The 19,666-nt window shown below is 35.9% G+C and overlaps 2 protein-coding genes and 1 non-coding gene across 3 annotated transcripts; 2 read left to right on the forward strand and 1 right to left on the reverse strand.

The window, feature by feature from the left end:
- Window positions 1–4,061: 4,061 nt before the first annotated feature.
- LOC111788059 (boron transporter 1-like) lies at window positions 4,062–7,827 on the forward strand. Its single transcript, XM_023668206.1, has 12 exons — window positions 4,062–4,562; window positions 4,690–4,772; window positions 4,857–5,049; window positions 5,135–5,273; window positions 5,355–5,520; window positions 5,592–5,758; window positions 5,828–6,001; window positions 6,097–6,192; window positions 6,307–6,444; window positions 6,596–6,915; window positions 7,000–7,267; window positions 7,356–7,827. The coding sequence occupies exons 1-12, from the start codon at window positions 4,459–4,461 to the stop codon at window positions 7,617–7,619; spliced, it is 2,112 nt and encodes a 703-aa protein (XP_023523974.1). The 5' UTR covers window positions 4,062–4,458; the 3' UTR covers window positions 7,620–7,827.
- Window positions 7,828–12,662: 4,835 nt separating this feature from the next.
- On the reverse strand, window positions 12,663–16,677 carry LOC111788060 (glycogen synthase kinase-3 homolog MsK-3). The gene is made up of 13 exons (XM_023668207.1): window positions 16,402–16,677; window positions 15,696–15,889; window positions 15,521–15,613; window positions 15,380–15,439; window positions 15,035–15,307; window positions 14,245–14,319; window positions 14,068–14,124; window positions 13,841–13,981; window positions 13,709–13,759; window positions 13,528–13,623; window positions 13,351–13,434; window positions 13,163–13,265; window positions 12,663–13,070 (listed from the first exon to the last, which is right to left on the reverse strand). The coding sequence occupies exons 2-13, from the start codon at window positions 15,807–15,809 to the stop codon at window positions 12,988–12,990; spliced, it is 1,230 nt and encodes a 409-aa protein (XP_023523975.1). The 5' UTR covers window positions 15,810–15,889; window positions 16,402–16,677; the 3' UTR covers window positions 12,663–12,987.
- Window positions 16,678–19,418: 2,741 nt separating this feature from the next.
- On the forward strand, window positions 19,419–19,491 carry TRNAA-UGC. The gene has a single exon. It is a non-coding gene; the product is annotated as a tRNA-Ala (tRNA).
- Window positions 19,492–19,666: the final 175 nt, after the last annotated feature.

A 19,666-nucleotide genomic window follows, 5' to 3' on the forward strand; every position in this document is an offset into this window, starting at 1 on the left:
AATTAATTTTTTTCAAAGTAACAGTTGAAGTGAAAGAGAAGTCCAAATCAAAGAAGGGTGATTATGGTTCATAAACCTTATGGGGTACCCTACATTATTAAGTCCATTAAACCCTAAATTATTGTTTTAATTTTAATTTTAAAAAATTGAGGGACCTACCATGATGAACGGCTGAGATTGATTTAAATCCATAATTAATGAGAGGGAAAATGTATTGTGGTAGACAAAATGATTTCCAATGCATAGTGATAAAAATATAAAGGAAGAAGAAGAGTTGAAAAATAAAGGAAAGATTGAAATCAACTTATCAACCTTCCCTAGTTAGCTCCCTCTTTTCGGTATCCTCTTTAATCATGAATGTATGCGTTCGTTTCGTACCGCTCATATAAAGAGCCTTTTTCGGAAAGAAAATGAAAATTATTGTCTATATTGATAAGGTGTATCTTCCTTTTCGGTGGCTCAATTGTAGGTACTCTATGGTTAATCGTGTTTTAGTTGGAAAAACATTCCATGTTGGTTGACCCGCTAAGAATTTTTCTGGTATGCATATGAGAGAGGACAAAATATGCTGGAAGGACTTGTGTTGGTCTATAGGGATAGTCTTCACTCTTAAGAAGTGAGGAATAGGTAACGTGACCATGTTGGAGGGGAGGATCGAAGCTAATAGGTGACGAATTCAAATTCTGAATCTTGGTCTGAGTCCTGGACAATCCACCCTACTTGGAGTCATGTCACCCTACTTGGAACATGGGTCGTTACAGTGAGCTAGTTGCCTGTGCAATTTTTCTTTATATAGTTATTTTCTGTGTGCCCACGTAGGATACTCGGAACGCTGGGTCACGAAAAGGGGTGGATTGTGAGATCCCATATCAGTTGGGGAGGAAAACGAAACATTCTTTATAAGGGTGTGGAAACCTCTCCCTAGCAAACACGTTTTAAAAACCCTGAGGAGAAGCCCGAGAGGGAAAGCTCAAAAAAGACAATATCTACTAATGGTGGGCTTTGTCTATTACACTCATTGAGTTCATGTCTCCTAGCACGGTGAGCTAGTGTGTGCATTGCCTTGTTGGTGCACTTTCTTTCGTGTTACATCTCCAACAATAATCGTCTCGAATTCGATCCATCTATCTAATTTAGTTTTAAAATGTTAGGGTTAGCACCAATCCCTTGAACTCCAAAGTTAAAAGCTCATGTAGACACAATATCTAAGCACAAGCCATGGTCTCTAGCTCGCAAGAAACAAGGAGACAAACAAACATATTTGCAAGATTGGAAGACAATAATTGAATTGAGATGGGTAGACAACAAATGGGTTGACCAAAAATGGTGGGCTTGATGATGCTCTATGATTGAGTATGAATGAAGTGTTGGGTAGGTCAATTATATGCATCTACAATATATAAAGCTTTCTTCTTCATGCTTTTCTTTTCTTTCTTTTTCAAAAATTTGTAATCTTTTTATCACCCACTTCCCTACTTTGTCCTATATCGACCTCCACGAACCTAATATCTTTGTCAGATCCTACATCGGTTGGAGAAGAGAACGAAACATTCTTTATAAGGGCGTAGAAATGCGTTTTAAAACTGTGAGGCTAATGGTCATACGTAACGGGTAAAAGCGAACAATATCTGTTAGCGGTGGGTTTGGGCTGTTACAAATAGTATCAAAGCTAGACATCAGGCAGTGTGTCAGCGAAGACGCTAGACCCTCAAGAGAAGTGGATCATTCCTTATAAGGGTGTGGAAATCTATCTCTACCATATGTGTTTTAAAAAGGGGTGAGGAATTCCTCCCTAACATATGCGTTTTGAAACCGTGAGGCTGATAGTGATACGTAACAGGTCAAAGCGGACAATATCTATCAGCGGTGGACTTGGGCTATTACAAATGATATCAGAGTCAGACATCAGTGAGGATATTGGACCCTCAAGAGAGATGGATCATTCCTTATAAGAGTGTGGAAACCTCTCCCTAGCATACGCGTTTTAAAATCATGAGGCTGACAGCGATACGTAATGGGCCAAAACAGACAATATCACCAGTGGTGGACTTAAACTATTACAAATGATATTAGAGCCAGACACCGGGCGATGTGTCAACGAGAACGTTGAACCTTCAAAGGAGGTGAATCATTCCTCATAAGGGTGTGGAAACCTCTCCCGAGAAGACACATTGTTTTCAAATATTGTTAAAGCGGAAAATATATTACACTCTTGTAATGGGTTTGAGCTGTTACACTCTTATTTTCAAATATTGTTGAACATAAAGAACGTTCAACTTTAGTCCCTATACTTTTAATAAATTTAAAAATGAGTCATTATCATTAGTTTGATATTTATTGTTTATCTACCCGTACGAAAATAATAATAATAATAATATCCCACCGAAGAAAAGATACATAGAATAAAAATTAATCGAGAGACTAATTATTTTAAAAAAAATGTTAATCATGATTTAAGGTTTAATTTACATATAGAATCAATAGAAGCTAATCAATTACAAAGCTTTAATATTAAGGCACTATGCTTAAAAGTTAAAGGGTTGTTTGGTTGATACCTTTGAATCTTTCAAAAATAAAAACTATATATTATAATGTTAATATTAATCAAAGTGACAATTAAAGCTATAAGAAAGCATGGTAGCCACTCAAAGCCCTTTGCTTTATTTATTTATTTATTTATTTATTTATGCAAAAAAAGAGCCTTTTAAATTAATATTAAATATACCTTAAAATTTGCTAATTAAAAACCCTACCTAGGTCAAGTGATTTCATGTATGTAACACACTATAAATTATTTCTTTATTAATTCATTAATATAATATATGATTCAAAACCCTAATTAATTATCCATAAATGATGTAATAAATCCATATACCATGTTTCTTAGTTTATACGATTAGGTCATAGACTATTACCACTATCATGATTAAGACTCGATCAGCTCATTTGAGTTGTATCATAAAAGACTTACTTTTGGTTATGTCAACTTGTATTAGCTCGTCTAAGTCCACCACTAGTAGATATTATCCGCTTTGACCCCTTAAGTATCATCATCAGTCTCACGATTTTAAAACGCGTTTACTAGGATAGGTTTCTATAGAATAAACAATGTTTTGTTCATCTCTCCAACCCACGTGGACAGAGTTGATCCTAGAATGTTCTACTCTCAAAATTGCAATCTTGAGTTGGTTGGTTTCAATGATAATGATTGAGCTGGAAGTCATGAAGAAACATGCATTTACTCGGTCATCGAAGAAGTAATCTAGGTATCTAAAATAAGAAACATGTAATCTCGGGTAACTTTTTGAAAATCTTTTTAAGAAACATGTAAATGAGAATAAACATAATGAAAGGATCTGTGTTGGTTTGTGTGGATAGTTTTCACTGTTAGACAACATGATCATATCGCAAGAGACGTAGAAGAATATCAGAATTATCAACTATATTCTCGAAATGAGTTAAAAGAAATAATAATAATAAATAAAGATGCACATGGGGATGAGCTATATTCTCTCAATAATAAAATTCACATTATCGTTGCTATAAATATAATCTTAATTACACTTAAAAATTAATTTAATCTTAATTACACTTTGGTGAGCAAATGTCATTTGATGACATAAATGATTAGATCCATCAACTTACAAATATATACCAAACAAAAGACATTATTGTACATTTAATCATTGAAAAAACCCAACATATTAAGTATTTAACACAAGTTTATTTGGTCGTTACCCATTTGTTCTTGGCAGAGACATGCTCTGGATTGTTGGAGACCATTACAAATTGTCAGTTTTTGNTTCTTCCCAAATCTTTCCTTTCTTATTTACTTCTTAAGTTTTTTCTCAAAAACAAAGCTTTGAACTTTAACAATGGAGGATCATCTGGAAAGCCCCACCACCATAGCTTCAAAGCTTGAATCTTTAAATGGGTGATGATATGGCAGTTTGGCCTTACATGATGAGGGTCCCATGGAAGCTGGAATACTCAGAGATACACATGATTCATTCTCCGAAATTTACAAAAACAATTTTTTTAAAAAAGAAAAATTATTAGTGAGCTTCCTTTTCATACCCCCTTCTGACCCGCCTCCATGTCTGCATCAAATCTACCCTTCTTTTCCTTCATGTTCTTCCCTCACCGCCCCTTTTCTACCTTATTTAATCCTCATTCTTGCTTGTTTCTCTGCACACCCATTTCCTCTGTTTCTCAGATTTCAGCTCTTTTTGTGTTCTTGTTCTTGTTCTTGTCTCTTTTTCTTGCTAAACCTTCTTTGAATCGGTTTTTACTCACTCTAAGCCATTGAATCATGTAATTTCTTTGCCATTTCCTTGTTTTGAGATTGAGTTTTCAAAGCCCTTTTTGTTAATCACCAATGCCATTAAGAACCCCATAAGTTGAAGCTTAGTTTTTCAGAGATTTTGAAGTGAAAAGAGGATTACCCATATTGAGTCTATGGAGGAAAATTTCGTTCCATTTCGTGGAATCAAGAAGGACCTTAAAGGGAGGTTGCTCTGCTACAAACAAGACTGGACTGGTGGATTCAGAGCTGGATATAGGTATGAACATTTCTCCATTGTTCTTCATTTTGTGGAATCTTGATTCATTTTTGCTATTGGGGTTTGTTCTTTTTATGTTTCTATGTGAGTGTTCATGTGGGTTCTTGATGTTCTTATTGGTTTCTAGGATTTTGGCTCCCACTACTTACATATTCTTTGCCTCTGCTATTCCTGTCATTTCATTTGGTGAACAATTGGAGAGAAGTACTGGTAAGAACAACTTAGAATCTCCTGCAAACTTCATTTTAGATCTGTTTTTGAATTTGTAAACATGTTCTTAACTTGTTTATGCAGATGGGGTGTTGACTGCTGTTCAAACCTTAGCCTCCACAGCTCTTTGTGGCATCATTCACTCCATTGTTGGAGGTCAACCTTTGTTAATCTTGGGAGTAGCTGAGCCTACTGTTATTATGTATACCTTCATGTTCAATTTCGCGAAGGAACGACCCGAGTTGGGTCGGAATCTGTTTCTAGCATGGAGTGGATGGTATAACTTTTGTAGAATTGGTCTGTATTGAAATGTTGTAGTGCTTGTTGTTGACACCATTTTGTATGAACATGTGAATCTTTAGGGTGTGTGTTTGGACTGCAGCCTTGCTGTTCTTAATGGCTATATTAGGAGCATGTTCCATCATCAATCGGTTCACTCGTCTCGCTGGTGAATTGTTCGGTTTGCTTATCGCGATGCTTTTCATGCAGGAAGCGGTGAAAGTAAGAAATATGCACACTCCCTTTTGCTCGAGTTTACTGGCTTGATGTCTAATAAGATTGAGCGTTTGACATTGTTTTTAGGGACTTGTGGATGAGTTTCGTATCCCGGAACGAGAAAATCCGAAGTTGATCGAGTTTATACCTTCGTGGAGGTTTGCCAATGGGATGTTTGCTTTGGTACTGTCGTTTGGCCTTGTACTCACTGCGTTAAGGAGTCGAAAAGCTCGGTCGTGGCGATATGGATCTGGTATGATTAGGAAGAAGATTAGATATTCATATGAAAAGGTCAATTCATTTCATAATGTATTGTTTTGGCAGGTTGGCTCAGAAGCTTGATAGCAGACTATGGAGTGCCGCTCATGGTTCTTGTTTGGACAGGTATATCCTTCATTCCGTCGAAAAACGTCCCACAAGGTATCCCGAGACGACTCTTCAGCCCGAATCCATGGTCTCCCGGTGCATACGAGAATTGGACTGTTATTAAGGTAAGGCTAATCATCATGTTCCTCTCTTGTCTCCTTCATACTGATCGTTTTTTCGCTCCAACGTTGCAGGATATGCTCGACGTCCCAGTCCTTTATATCTGTGGAGCGTTCATCCCTGCTACGATGATTGCGGTGCTTTACTATTTCGACCATAGTGTTGCATCTCAACTTGCTCAGCAGAAAGAGTTTAATTTGAGGAAGCCATCTTCTTACCATTATGATTTACTTCTCTTGGGATTTTTGGTATGGAAATGAATCTCTCTAGCAATTTGTTTTTCGTTTTGGCATCTCGCTCGTTATGTCAGTATAACGGTTTGAATCATGTCTTCTCGTGCCAGACCTTAATATGTGGCCTTCTTGGAATTCCTCCTTCTAATGGAGTCATCCCACAATCTCCGATGCATACGAAGAGCCTAGCTACTCTCAAACACCAGGTAAACTGGTCGTTCGTCGTTCGGTCACGATAATCTTTTCGAGCTATCTTCATCGATTTGCTGTTGAATACTCGTCTTTTTAGTGTTGTAATGAGATTCTGGCTCGTTTTGTAGTTGCTGCGGAATAAACTTGTAAAAACGACACGGTGTAGTATGAGAAAGAATGCTAGCTTGGGACAATTGTATGGAAGTATGCAAGAAGCATATCATCAAATGCAGACTCCCCTGATCTACCAACAGCCCGCATCTCGTGTAAGTCACCCGATTTTCGTACTCGTAAAACTCGAAACTAGGAAGTAGTCTCGGAGGTACACGAACTTATATGAGTAACTCACGACCGGGGAAACGTGTTTACTCTTCTTAATTATAGAGTTCACTAAGCTATGTAATGACTTTTGAGCAGGGACTGAATGAGCTAAAAGAAACAACGATTCTGGCAGCTTCGAGTATGGGCAGTTTCGATGCTCCGGTCGATGAGACGGTGTTCGACATTGAAAAGGAAATCGATGATCTATTGCCTGTCGAGGTGAAAGAACAGCGTGTCAGTAATTTGCTTCAAGCTGCAATGGTGGGAGGATGCGTTGCAGCCATGCCCGTCCTGAAAAAGATCCCGACCTCGGTTCTATGGGGTTACTTCGCGTTTATGGCCATCGAAAGCTTGCCTGGTAACCAGTTTTGGGAAAGAATCTTGTTGCTCTTCACTGCACCCAGTAGAAGATACAAGTAACGAAAATTTTCGATCCTTTTTCGACTTCTCAATTTGATACGTTTCTCCGATTGACGAACTTTTTTTTCTGTCACGTGCAGAGTTCTTGAGGATTACCACGCGACATTCGTCGAAACCGTGCCATTCAAATCGATTGTACTTTTTACCATTTTCCAAATTGTATATTTGTTCATATGTTTTGGACTAACATGGGTTCCGATCGCCGGGGTCATGTTTCCTTTGATGATCATGCTCCTCGTCCCGGTACGACAATACCTTCTTCCCAAGTTCTTCAAAGGTGCACATCTCCAAGATCTCGATGCAGCCGAGTACGAAGAAGCATCGGCTTTACCGTTCAATCTTGCTACGGTAACATCGCATTGTATACATTTAGATGCAGATATATGGTTTCTAATCACGAAGCTGATCGACGTCTTTGATTCTATTCTATGAACAGGAAGCCGAGCTGGGAGCTGGAGCCTCATTTGGTGGCGATGGGGAGATTTTAGACGATGTTATCACTCGAAGCCGTGGCGAATTTAGGCATATTAGTAGTCCTAAGATCACAAGCTCCAATGCATCACCAAGATGTGAGCGAAAGAGTTTCGAGAGCCCTCGGGTGAGCGAGCTAAGAGGAGTGCAAAGTCCTCGAGCCGGGGGACGAGGAACACCATCGTCCGGTCTGGGAAAGAGCCCTCTTAAGAACACGGCATCAAAGTAGATGCAGTAAGTGTTGGTGTGATAAGAAGTTTTAGATTAGTTTGATATGATATTGTTAATTTGCATTTGTGTATAGTCTTCTTGTTCTTGCTTTGTTCTTCCTCTTTCCCACAACACATCGCTTCATAAAATTTTAGCTTTTTGTTAGATATGAATATGTATTTGTTGCTAAGTTTGTAGCTTGGAATCATAAGTTTCTCTTCACAATCCACCGCTAGTAGATATTGTCCGCTTTGGTCTGTTATGTACCGTCGTAAGTCTCACAGTTTTAAAACGCGTTTACTGGAGAGACGTTTCCACACCTTTAGTATGAATGTCTTATTCTCCTCTTCAACCGATGTGAGATCTCACAATCCACCCCCTTAGGGGACAGTGTCCTCCCGGTATCTGACTCTGATACCATTTGTCATAACCCATGTCCACCACTAGCATATATTGTTCGCTTTGATCCGTTACGTATTGCCGTCAACCTTACAATTTTAAAACGGTGTGTTAGGGAGCGGTTTTCACACCTTTATAAGGAATGTCTTGTTTCACTCTCCAACCGATGTGGGATCTCACAATCCACCCCCTTTGGGGGCACAACATCCTTGCTGGCACACTGCTCGGTATCTGACTCTAATACCATTTATCACAATCAAAGTCCACCGCTAACAGATATTGTCCATTTTGGCTCGTTACATATCACCGTCAGCCTCATTGTTTTAAAACACGTCTACTCGGAAGAGGTTTTCACACTCTTATAAAGAATGCTTCGTTCTTCTCCCAACTGATACGGGATCTCACAACTATATTGTTAGCATCATTGTCATTCTTTCATATAAGTTATATCAACGCATCTTAAAACGACTCGAACGGGTGGGGCCTCTCCATTTTCTTGCAATGCCAACCACCCGAAAAAAGCATTCCTATGCAGTAAGACATCATATTTTCAAAAAACGACAAGAAGGGTGCGAGACATTAGAACACGAAAACATGAAGATTCAAACTTTTTAGATGAGCACAAGTCAACTTCCAAACAAGAGAGCAACTCTGTGGTAGAACACAAAAAGGAAGGCTACAAAAAGGGGACAAAATGGAAGCAAACCAAAAGCAATGGACAGAGTTCCTCTAAGGAAAGTCCCAACACAATGAATTGCAAAGAAGAAGAGTTTGTCATTTCCATTTTTGNTTTTTTTTTTTTTTTTTTTTTTTTTTTTTTTTTTTGGTAGCTTTTTGGTCTCTATCTATCAAATCACTTTACCCTATTATTCTCCTTTGCATCAACTCGAGAAACAAACAAAAAACAAAACTCGAACAGGGTTGGATTGTAAATTCTATTGAGGTTGCTCGGGTCATCAACCCAACTATCCCTAAAACTTAAGGTTAATCCAAAAAAAATTCCAACCCAACTCACGTACACCTCTTTGTATGACGTTAACAAAAAATCAGGATTTTATATTTGTCTATTTGAGAATATTGTGCAAGAATTTATTTATTTAAGAACAATATAATCACGTTAAAAATGAAATTCTGGTGAACGAGAAGTTTGATGTGATAGGATCTAGAAGAATTAAGAGTTGGAATTTAATTGTTTAATAAAGTTTATTATTTTAACAAATAATAGGGATTATTTTCCACATTAACCTAATATGGACAAAATTATAATTTTTGAAATATAGTGACCAAATTCATAACCTAATTTATATAATGTGCAAAATTAAAAATTTCAAAGCTAACAAACATTTTTAATTTAATTAAATTTAAAATTTAATAAAAATTCTGGTTTTGTCTAAAAAAAATATATAATAATAATAATAAAAAAAAACTATTTTTCTGCCTACGCAGAGAGTATGACGTCAGGGGGGGCTTGTTTCTCAAGCTACCGTTTTCATGGAAATAAAAACGCAGCCGTTTCGTGAGAATAAAGTGGAAACTTCCTTCCAATCACCCATTTACACGTCATCATAGAAATGCCTATTTTTCTACCTAGACCTAAAATTTCCGTTTAGCTAGACAATATTAAAAAAATTATAAATTTTAAAAATTAAACTTTTATTTTATTTTAAACATATTTATAAAATAACATTTGAATTATATATATATATATATGGGGGATGATACATGCTGTAATGTTAATTAAAAATAGTAAAGATTTAAAATAAATTATTAAACAAATTATATACGAATAATTAAAAAAAAAAATGAAAGAATAAAATAAAAACCATTTATTATTATTATTTTTAATTTTGAATATTAACATTCATTCGGTTGTTTCGCGTCTAAACTAAACACTCAAATTGAATCAAAGACAGAGGCGAAGGTCTAACCCTTCGTTATTCTCCTTCTCCTCGCTCCCTCCGTCTATCGTTGTCGCCGCCGCCGTCGCCGTCGCCGTCGTCTCCGATCTCCTTAGCGCCGTGGATTTCCAGAACTTGATCACCTCCTCTTCCTCGAAATCTTCCAGAAGAAAAAACGGCATCCAAACGTCGCCTCGTTTCGAATCGTCTTCAACAATCTTCTTCTTCTTCTTCATTCTCTGATCCTCGCCATTCGCTACGGAACCGGACATTTTAGCCCTAAACCAGTCGTACGGAGCGCGGAATTTCTCGACGATCTCCATGAATTTCTCGATATCCGCCTCGTCGCTCTCATTGCGATTACCGTCATTCTCCTTCCGCTTCCTCTTGCCGGAAACCTCCATTTGCTTGGATTGGAATTCTGCAAAACTGAGAGAGAATTTGGGGAAATTTTCTGTCCTTCGTACGACGTGTAGTTTCGAGGGCGCTTCACTGGGAAGACCTCCACAGAACAGAGTATTTATAGGGACAATTATTATTATTATTACTATTTATTTTATTCATTATTTAAAAAAAAATTGGAAAATGCGCATTTAGTTGGTCTAAATTACAGGTAATTGTGAACGTCCTATTTTAATTTAATTTCGTAAATAATTAATTTTAATTATCTTATTTTATTTTATTTTATTTTATTCTATTCTTTATGCATTGAGTTTGTCAAATTCTCACAATGATAATAACGACTTAGGGTAAATAAATATTTTGTTTTTATTTTTTGTGTATATATTTTTATTTTAAATTAAATAAATAAGTAATTTGATGACGTAAGCACAATGACGTAAGAGTTGGAGAATAATGGTGTCAACTTTGACTAATTGGTTGTGAAAAATAGTTTTTTTTTTTTTTTTTTTAATTTTCTTTTTTCTTTTTTCTTTAGTTTTAGGGTTCCAATAATAATGAAAAAATCAGTTGGAATCATAATTACCATAAATTTGAATTATCCTTTAATTAAAAGTAATTTTTATCTCATTTCATTTGGCATTTGCCAAGCAAGCATCGCCGAGGAGCCCATGAAACTAATATTTGGGCCGTGCAATAGGCCCAAGTTTTTTGTTTAAGCCCACATTTAAGCCCAATTTATTCGAATTTATCAAAGTAACACAACATTCTTTATAAGGGTATGAAAAAATTTAGTTGACGCGTTTTAAAATCGTGAGGTTCACGGCGATATATAACGGACCAAAACGAATAATATTTACTAGTGGTGGGTTTGGGTTGTTACAAATGGTATCAGAACCAGACATCGGGTGGTATGCCAACCAGGATGCTGTACTCCAAAAGAGGTGGATTGTGAGATCCTACATCAATTAGAGAAGGAAACGAATAATTCCTTATTACACATTTTTAAATTATTTGTTGTTTTTGGAACTTGAATCACGTGTCTTGCATGAGAACAAACATTAAACAAGACCAAGTGGTAGAAACAAAAATCTACACAAAATATTCTTTTTGTGTCTTTTCTATTCAAAAGATTATGTTTTTTTAAAAAAAAATTATTTTATGTTTAAAAAATGTTAACGCGTTGTTGAAAAAATTATATAAAAAATCTCCTTTAATGAACATTCACGCTCGAGTACGACGTGAAATTGAAAGTGTTTGGGAACGGAAACGTCGAAAAATAATTTATTTAAAAAATTGGTAGCAAAAGAAGATCGTAGAAGATCATGAATAAAGAAGTTTAGACCAAAAGCACGAGCATTTGCTTCTTTGGAGATATTTTTAGCTCATGAGCTTGACCGAAAAATACTCGAAAATATTTTTAAGCATGAACATCAAACGCCCTTAAACCTATAGATACTAATAAAAAGATATCTCATTTATAAACACGGCTCTAACGAGCACGCTGCTCAGACACTAACAGCAACGGATTCTATAAAAGCTATACGAGCAATATTCAAAGCCTAAGTAGCTTTGAAGCAAAGCCGAAAGTGTCACAAGTCATATGGGATAGGGGACCAAAGTTGCCTCTTTTGCCTCCCCACCATACTTGTTTCTTTTTATATATTCAAAAGTTTAATTCACCTTAGACCTTCTACCAAAGTAATTATAACATCACATTCTTCCCACCTAACTCACCTTTCTCGTCTACTTTATTTTACTTTCTTGATTCAAACGGGTAACGAGTCGGTTCGAGGTTGATTAGTACACAAGTGAGTATCGTTGAATTGGTTAGAATTGGTAAAACGGGTAATGGGTCGTCCTCACTTGCACAACGCCCGGTGTCTAGCTCTTGTACTATTTGTTACAGCCCAAGCCCACTGCTAACAGATATTGTCCACTCTAGCTCGTTATGTATCGACGTCAGCCTCAAGGTAAACACGTCTGTTAGGGAGAGGTTTCTACACCCTTATAAGTAGTGTTTCGTTTTCTTCTACAACCGACATGAAATCTCACAATATTCTTTCTAGATAGGAAAGGGCTTATTTGTTCACTTTTAAGAATTCGAGAAATATTGAAGCTTCTTCAAAAACATTTTTCACATTTCTAGAAACATTCTAATACGAGTATCGAATAAGAATCTACAACGATGTGATGTAAGTTTTCGATAAGAATTTGCAACGCGCTAAACATCCTTTTTGACGATTCTTTACTCCGACGACATCAAAAAAGTGATAAAATGTGGATTTCTTGGCATAAAAGTTCAAAGTTCTTGAAGTTCTTCAAAAACCGACCAATAAAGTATAAAATTTGCTGCAAAATGGTGATTGATCAGTGCCAAAATTGCTTTAGCATATTCTAAGGTTATGTTCATAATCAACAAGGAATTACAATCTGTTTGTCAACTACAGATCAAGGGCTGTTGTGTTATCCATCATGGTATTAAGAACATACCAAGCAGAACCTTCTCTCAACCTGATTTCTACAGGGGAAAACGACGACGATGACGAGGGTGACTACCGATATGAAAAAATAATAGGGGCATGGGATCGAGTAACGAATAATAGGGCTTCCGTTTGTAATTTGATGCTAGCTACTACTTTCTACAGGCTTTTATGTGTCTCTGCAACGTTCAGATTACTATCGACTGCATTACGACCCGAGAAAATTGCAGTGTTTCCTTGCATGTTCGGGAATAAGCCTCACGAGCATCTCGGGCGGTACTCCCTTCAATTCTGATCGGCAACACAATTGAAATAAGTTAAAGTTAGTATCAGTAGTTCTCATCAAGCAAGTCGTGAAGAGTTCTTTAGTCGTTAGTAGATACCATGAGCCTTGAAGTTGAACAACGGAGGAAGGAAACGTCCGTTTGGTAGACGGGTGTTCGGGTCACGGAGTTCATCGAAGAACGGATGAATTAAAGCCTCCAACTGTATTAATATGGAACAGATAGTTGTCAGAGACCAAATGGGTATCCAGGTTCATGTATTAACGTTTTGGAGTCTTTCGACTTACCGCGGTGCTTCGAAGGTTCGGAGAGTACTGAAGTAGTCTCGAAACGAGATCCACGGCTTCTGGAGGCATTCTCTTATGGAATATCTGATGTCATGGACATATACGACGTTAAAACAACGTTAAAACGGTTAACAGTTTAAAAGGGTGAACGTATATATAAACACGCGTTTTAAATACCTTGTGCCATGGATGAGCTTTGATTTGGGGAAACTTGAATTCAGTGTAATTAGGGTTCATACACTTAATTTCCTCTCTGGTTGGGGTTCCCAGAACCTGCAAGAATTGACAAATTAACACTTGAAATGAGATTTAGAACAGAAAAAGACTGCAAATAGAGAGAAAATGTTTGCAACAATACCTTGATTATTTCAACGAGCTGATCGACTCCGCTTTCACCAGGAAATAGCGGCTGAAAACGCACCGGAACACGCCTTAGAATCGTTTCTAATAACAAGAGTTATACAGCAATCACGTGAGAGAGTATACAAACCTGTCCGAGAAGTAGTTCAGCTAGAACACAACCAGCTGACCAGATGTCGATGGCTGTGGTGTACTCAGTCGCACCAAATATAAGTTCAGGTGCTCGATAGTACCTAGAACAGATGTAGGCTATATTCGGTTCGCCTCTAACCTGCCAGATGTAAGTAAATTGGTCTTGATGTCAGGAGCATATCACAAAACTCATCGAACAAATTCCAGAACACGAAAGAAACGTACCAAGACTTTCGCACTGCCAAAGTCGCAGAGTTTGAGTTGGTGGGTGTGTGGATTAACCTGTCAAAACGAGGAAGCGAGAACAATCAGCAGAAGACAATAGTAACGAGGCTTCGTAAAACAAGCTATCCATCGAAGATTCAAAATATAATCAACACTAGAGACCGAATGAACACGAACCAGTAAGTTTTGAGGTTTTATGTCTCTGTGGCATACTCCAATACTATTATGAATGTATGAAAGAGATCTGCAAATCTGCATAGAAAGAAGAGAAAGAAAAGAGAAAAAGAATGTTAAAGAAGCAAAGAAAGATGTTTCCAATAAGGGTCGAGGTCCCAAGCCCACCGTTAGCAAATATTGTCCCCTTCTCGGGCTTTTCCTCAAGGTTTTTAAAACACGTCTACTAGGGAGAGGTTTCCACACCCTTATAAGGAATGTTTCGTCCCCTCTCTAACCGATGTGGGATCTCACAATCCACCCCCTTGGGGCCTAGCGTCCTCGCTAGCACACCGTCCAGTGTCTGCCTCTGATACCATTTGTAACAGCTCAAGCCCATTGCTAGCTGATATTGTCCTCTTTAAGTTCTCCCTTTCGGGCTTTTCCCCGAGGTTTTTAAAACGCGTCTACTAGGGAGAGGTTTCCACACCCTATAAGGAATGTTTCGTCCCCTCTCTAACCTATGTGGGATCTCACAATCCACCCCTTGGGGCCAGCGTCCTCGCTAGCACACCGTCAAGTGTCTGCCTCTAATACCATTTGTAACAGCTCAAGCCCGCTGCTAGCAGATATTGTCCTCTTTGAGTTTTCCCTTTCGGGCTTTTCCTCAAGGTTTTTAAAACGCGTCTACTAAGGAGAGGTTTCCACACCCTTATAAGGAATGTTTCGTCCCCTCTATAACTGACGTGGGATCTCACAGAGTAGGTTGTATGCTAGAAAATAATACAACAAAGAAGATCGTTTGGCAAAAAACCTGATAAAAATAGAGTTTCACATATATCAGCGGCATCCTTTGGTTCATCTTGTTATAATGTTTGATCACTCGATGAACGGTCTCAGGAACATACTCAAGAACAAGATTGAGATAAAGCTCGTCCTTCTCAGTCGTCGAGAAGAAACAGTGCTTCAAGGACACAACATTTGGATGGTCTAGAAGACGCATGGTCTGCAGTTCCCTATTCTTGTACCTCTTGTCCTGAAGAACCTTTTTAATCGCAACCGTTTCACCCGTTTCTAAACATTTCGCCTACAAAACAAAGTTGATAATATATCGTGTTTCTTAACATAACTTAACGATTGTAAGCAGTGAACAACATACCTGAAATACAACTCCAAAAGAACCATGTCCTACCGCACGCTCAGCCATGTAACTGATAGTCTACAACAAGTTCGAAACGAAAACGAGTCAGTAAGGAAGTTAAATTACGATAGTCTCGAGAGCAAGTCTCAGGATATTCACCTGTTTCGGTTGGCCATTCTTTCCACCAATGGTCGTTACAATTATATGCCCTGTTTCAGTACCGTTTCCATCAACAACGGTCGCTTCGATTTCCTGTGAATCCAAATATATATCAGAAAAACTGTATCGTTCAAACGTCGAAAAGATCAACGTACATTAAACTCGCGCCAGTTACCTTATCATCCCTAAGCTTCATATCATTCATCTCATCAGGCAACCTGTCAACACCAATTGTACTTCCACCACGGTCTCTTATCGCAGAAGCTGGAACGACGCTTACGGATGCCATTCGCTTCGATATATATGCAGCACTATCCTTACAACGTCACGTCTAAACTCCGAATCTAATTGCTTATCTATAAAAGTAACCTGCAATAGTTGGAAAAGCAGTAAGAACAAGAACAAGAATTTTCATTCATGAAACAGAGGATTTATCTTCAACCCTCTTGAAAGAAGAGGTTATTCCACAGATTAAACAGCAAAAAATTACCATCAAGGCTTGAGAAGAGCATCAAATCAGTAAAGAAGTTGTTACCTAAAGTTTTCTACATCTAATCAAAACCCTAAAAGTAAAAATGGGACAGAACAACAAAAACTAGCTTAAACCCGATTTAGATGTTCATCGGCCATGACGGGAATCTGGAAAACCGCCGCCATCAGCGGCAGCTCCACCGTCTCCGATGGATCATGAGACATGAAATCGGAAAAGAAAACCTAAATCGAGGAACACCCAGTAGAAAGAGAACAGATTCCATAAACATCAGAACAGAGGAAATAAAGAAGATGCAGAGATCAAACAAACCCTAATAAGAAACATCGAAAGAAATCTCAAAAAAAGGAAAACCCATGAAAGAAGAAGCAAAATAGAAGGAACCCTTTACCGATGAGCACGAAACAAGAGGATTTGGGGAAGTGGGTGTTCTTAGAAACGAAGAAGACGGTGGAATCTTGTGAAATTTGGGTATAGAAATGGGGGTTTTGTAATTAAAGAGGGGGGGATGGAGAGAGAAATGGTTTAAGAAGGGATTTGTTAAATTAAATGTGATTGTGAGTTGGGTGGATAATGGTGTTGGGTTTGGCTTTTTAGGCTTGTTTGACAGTCAACAAAACGACAGAGCTGAATTCAAAGCTCCCATTTTTATACATATTTCTTAACGAATTAATTAATGTCCATCATCATGGTCTTGTTCTTTGTTCTTTGTTCTTGTTCTTCTTCTTCTTCCTCTGCTTCTTTTTTGGTTTTTAACTTTTCTTCTCTTCTTTCCACAGTCTCTTCCTTTTTGACCATTCAAACCTCCCCTGTCCCCACTTTTCCACTCTTCCTTCTTCTCCATTCTTTTCCAATTCCCAAATTACCATTTTACCCCTCCCCTCTCCATTTCAACTCGGTTAGCCACGTGTCTGCTAAAGCAAGCTAAGCTAGAGACGACCCCCAAAAGACCCTCTCACAACTGTCGGAGATCTTTTAGATCCACCCTGAAAACGTCCATTCTCAACGAATTTGAAATTGATCCTCATTCTCATCGCTACCTTCTTTAGTCGAAAGAAAGCCGGACAAGAGTCTCGTAAGGGGAAGCAGAATCGTATCTAATTGTGATTTTTCGGATGTCCACAATATTTAAAGATTTTGTAAACAAATATTACAAGGGTACGAACAAAATTTGTCATTTTCAACTTATAACGTCTCTTTTATCATAAATAAATAAATAAAAATATATCACGTATTTAAAAGTACCCAATAAGAAAAATATATTAATATTTTTTTGCGTCTGTGAATTTTATAATTTTATTTAATATTAAAAAAAATAGAGATTTGAATGAAAATTTAAAATGGTAATTTTATTTTTAAACTATATTATAAATGGACTATTTTTAATATCTAAAATTATAAGATTGAATTTAACCTTTATTTAAAATAAAATAAAAAAAGCTGGAAATTTATATATCTTAAATTAATTAAATATTTCCCATTAAACCTGTAATTTGTGGGTGCAATAATTAAAACCTGTAATTTCTTTTTTTATTTATTATTTTACTTAAAATAAATTAATAACATACGAAACTTACATTTCACAATTTTTTATTTGACCTACTTTTTAAAATATTATTATTATTATTGTCGGGGACATTTTAGTAATATCGCTTGCCTGTCCTCGACATATGTTTAATCCTTTGGTCGGAAAATTATTTTAGTTTTGAATTCTTATAATTATTTTAATATTTTTCAAAACAACTCTTTTGTCTTTGCTTTTATTATAACATTTATATATATATATATATATATATATATTTATTTATTTATTTATTTATTGCTAAATTACCAAGTTTATCCAACAAATTCTTCAGCTTAAAAATGTTTTAAAGTTTTATTATAATTAAGAAAATAAAATTTTAATTTTAAATTAAAAAACTAAATTAAAAATAGTAACATAGTTTTTGTTTTTAAGTGTTTAATTTAATAAGATGTTGTCTCGTTATCGGCTAATATGATTGATGAACATTATTATTATAATAACAAACGAATCTTTTGAAATTATTAAAATAAAATAATTAATTATTAAAAAAACAATTTAATGACATTTGAACATTGACGCAATTAATATACCATAATTTGTATTATAAGCAACGAGAATATAATTAAAATATTGCGAATTAAAAAGATAAAATCTAACAAATTTATTTATTTTTCGATTATTTTATGTGTTCAAATATATTATTAGAATAATAATTTGATTCTTGAAGGATTATCGATTATTTAAGTATTTTATTAAATAAAATTTTAAAATTTAGGAGCTAAATAGAAATTAAACTCGAGTGTATTATTTTAAATTTTGTGGACAAAACTAAAACTAAACTCGAGCGTAATATTTTTTAAATTAAATATGAAATATTTTAAATTTTATTAACGGATTAAAATCATATTTTTTAATATATATTTTTTTTCTTCTTTTTCGGTCTCTTTGAATGGCTATCTAGTTTTGAGGCTAATTAATTTTATGACGTTTAGAAAAAGGCACATATATTTAATTCCTTTTTAAATGCTATTATTTCTTCGCTTAGCTTTGATTCTTTTGTTTATTTGGTTGAATTTATATTTTACGATGGAATGAATTTTAGTTTTGAATTAATTAGATGACTTAGACCGAAACATTTTAGAGCTTAAATTTAGTTGGAATAAAATGTATTTTATTAATATTTTAGGATCGTACCGAGTCTAACACTTGTATCGTATAAAATAATTATTTGAAAGTTAAAAATTATATGGTTATTTTAATTTTTTTTACATGACTTTTAAAAAATATTAATAATAATGTATCAAATTTCACATTTTTTAAATATTAATTTTCGTTAAATAATAATAATAATGTTTTAGCGCACGTGAACCATAAAAAAAAAATCGATATTTGCTTAATTTAAAAAAAAAAACGTGAAATTGTTCCAACCCGACACAACAATTAGAACATGTCTAAAATCGTCATTTCCAATAGAACAAAAATGAAGAGGTCGGAGTCTAACCACTATTCAATTGTACATCTCCCTTTAACTAAATTTCATAATTTTTTTTTGTCCGATTCTCAAATCAAGTTTCGGGCTCAAAAATATATATATATATATATATATATATATATATATATATATAGCTTATGACACGAGATTCATGTAGTGTTTTGGTGTCTTCTCGTTATGTTTCGACTTGGTGAAGATTTTAATGTTAGCGTATAATGATTAACAATTAATTAATAGACGCCAATTTAATTTTATTGAAAATAAATTTAAAGATAAATAGATTAAGAGGGAATGAAACCTAAATATCCTTAAAATTGGATTATTAAATCAAATTCTTTTTTCGTTTACTACCAGATTTGAATAAATTGATTTACATGTGTTTACAACGAATGGGGATGTAGCTCAAACGGTAGAGCGCTCGCTTTGCATGCGAGAGGTACGGGGTTCGATACCCCGCATCTCCAAAGTTTTTTCTTTTTTCCCGTTTTTTTAAATGGGCCTTCTTCCAGCCCAAAAGTCGCGCCTCCGCACCCCTCCGCCGAAGAGTCTGAATTTTACGAGCACGTGTCAATTATCGTGTTTGAGGAATTTTTACCTCCAATTTTTAGGTTTAATTCTCATACATATATATAGCTTCAA

This window comes from Cucurbita pepo, chromosome LG02, assembly GCF_002806865.2.
Source record: "Cucurbita pepo subsp. pepo cultivar mu-cu-16 chromosome LG02, ASM280686v2, whole genome shotgun sequence".
In the NCBI taxonomy this organism is placed as follows: domain Eukaryota; kingdom Viridiplantae; phylum Streptophyta; class Magnoliopsida; order Cucurbitales; family Cucurbitaceae; genus Cucurbita; species Cucurbita pepo.

What these genes read in the sequence shown, in the direction of transcription:
- LOC111788059 (XM_023668206.1), top strand. Translation starts at nt 4,459, where the DNA reads ATGGAGGAAAATTTCGTTCCATTTCGTGGAATCAAGAAGGACCTTAAA. An exon ending in GGATTCAGAGCTGGATATAG is followed by an intron (nt 4,563 to 4,689) that starts GTATGAACATTT and finishes ATTGGTTTCTAG; the next exon opens with GATTTTGGCTCCCACTACTT. An exon ending in GCACCCAGTAGAAGATACAA is followed by an intron (nt 6,916 to 6,999) that starts GTAACGAAAATT and finishes TGTCACGTGCAG; the next exon opens with AGTTCTTGAGGATTACCACG.
- LOC111788060 (XM_023668207.1), bottom strand. Translation starts at nt 15,809, where the DNA reads ATGGCATCCGTAAGCGTCGTTCCAGCTTCTGCGATAAGAGACCGTGGT. An exon ending in AGAATGGCCAACCGAAACAG is followed by an intron (nt 15,440 to 15,520) that starts GTGAATATCCTG and finishes AACTTGTTGTAG; the next exon opens with ACTATCAGTTACATGGCTGA. An exon ending in GTTCAACTTCAAGGCTCATG is followed by an intron (nt 13,071 to 13,162) that starts GTATCTACTAAC and finishes GTTGCCGATCAG; the next exon opens with AATTGAAGGGAGTACCGCCC.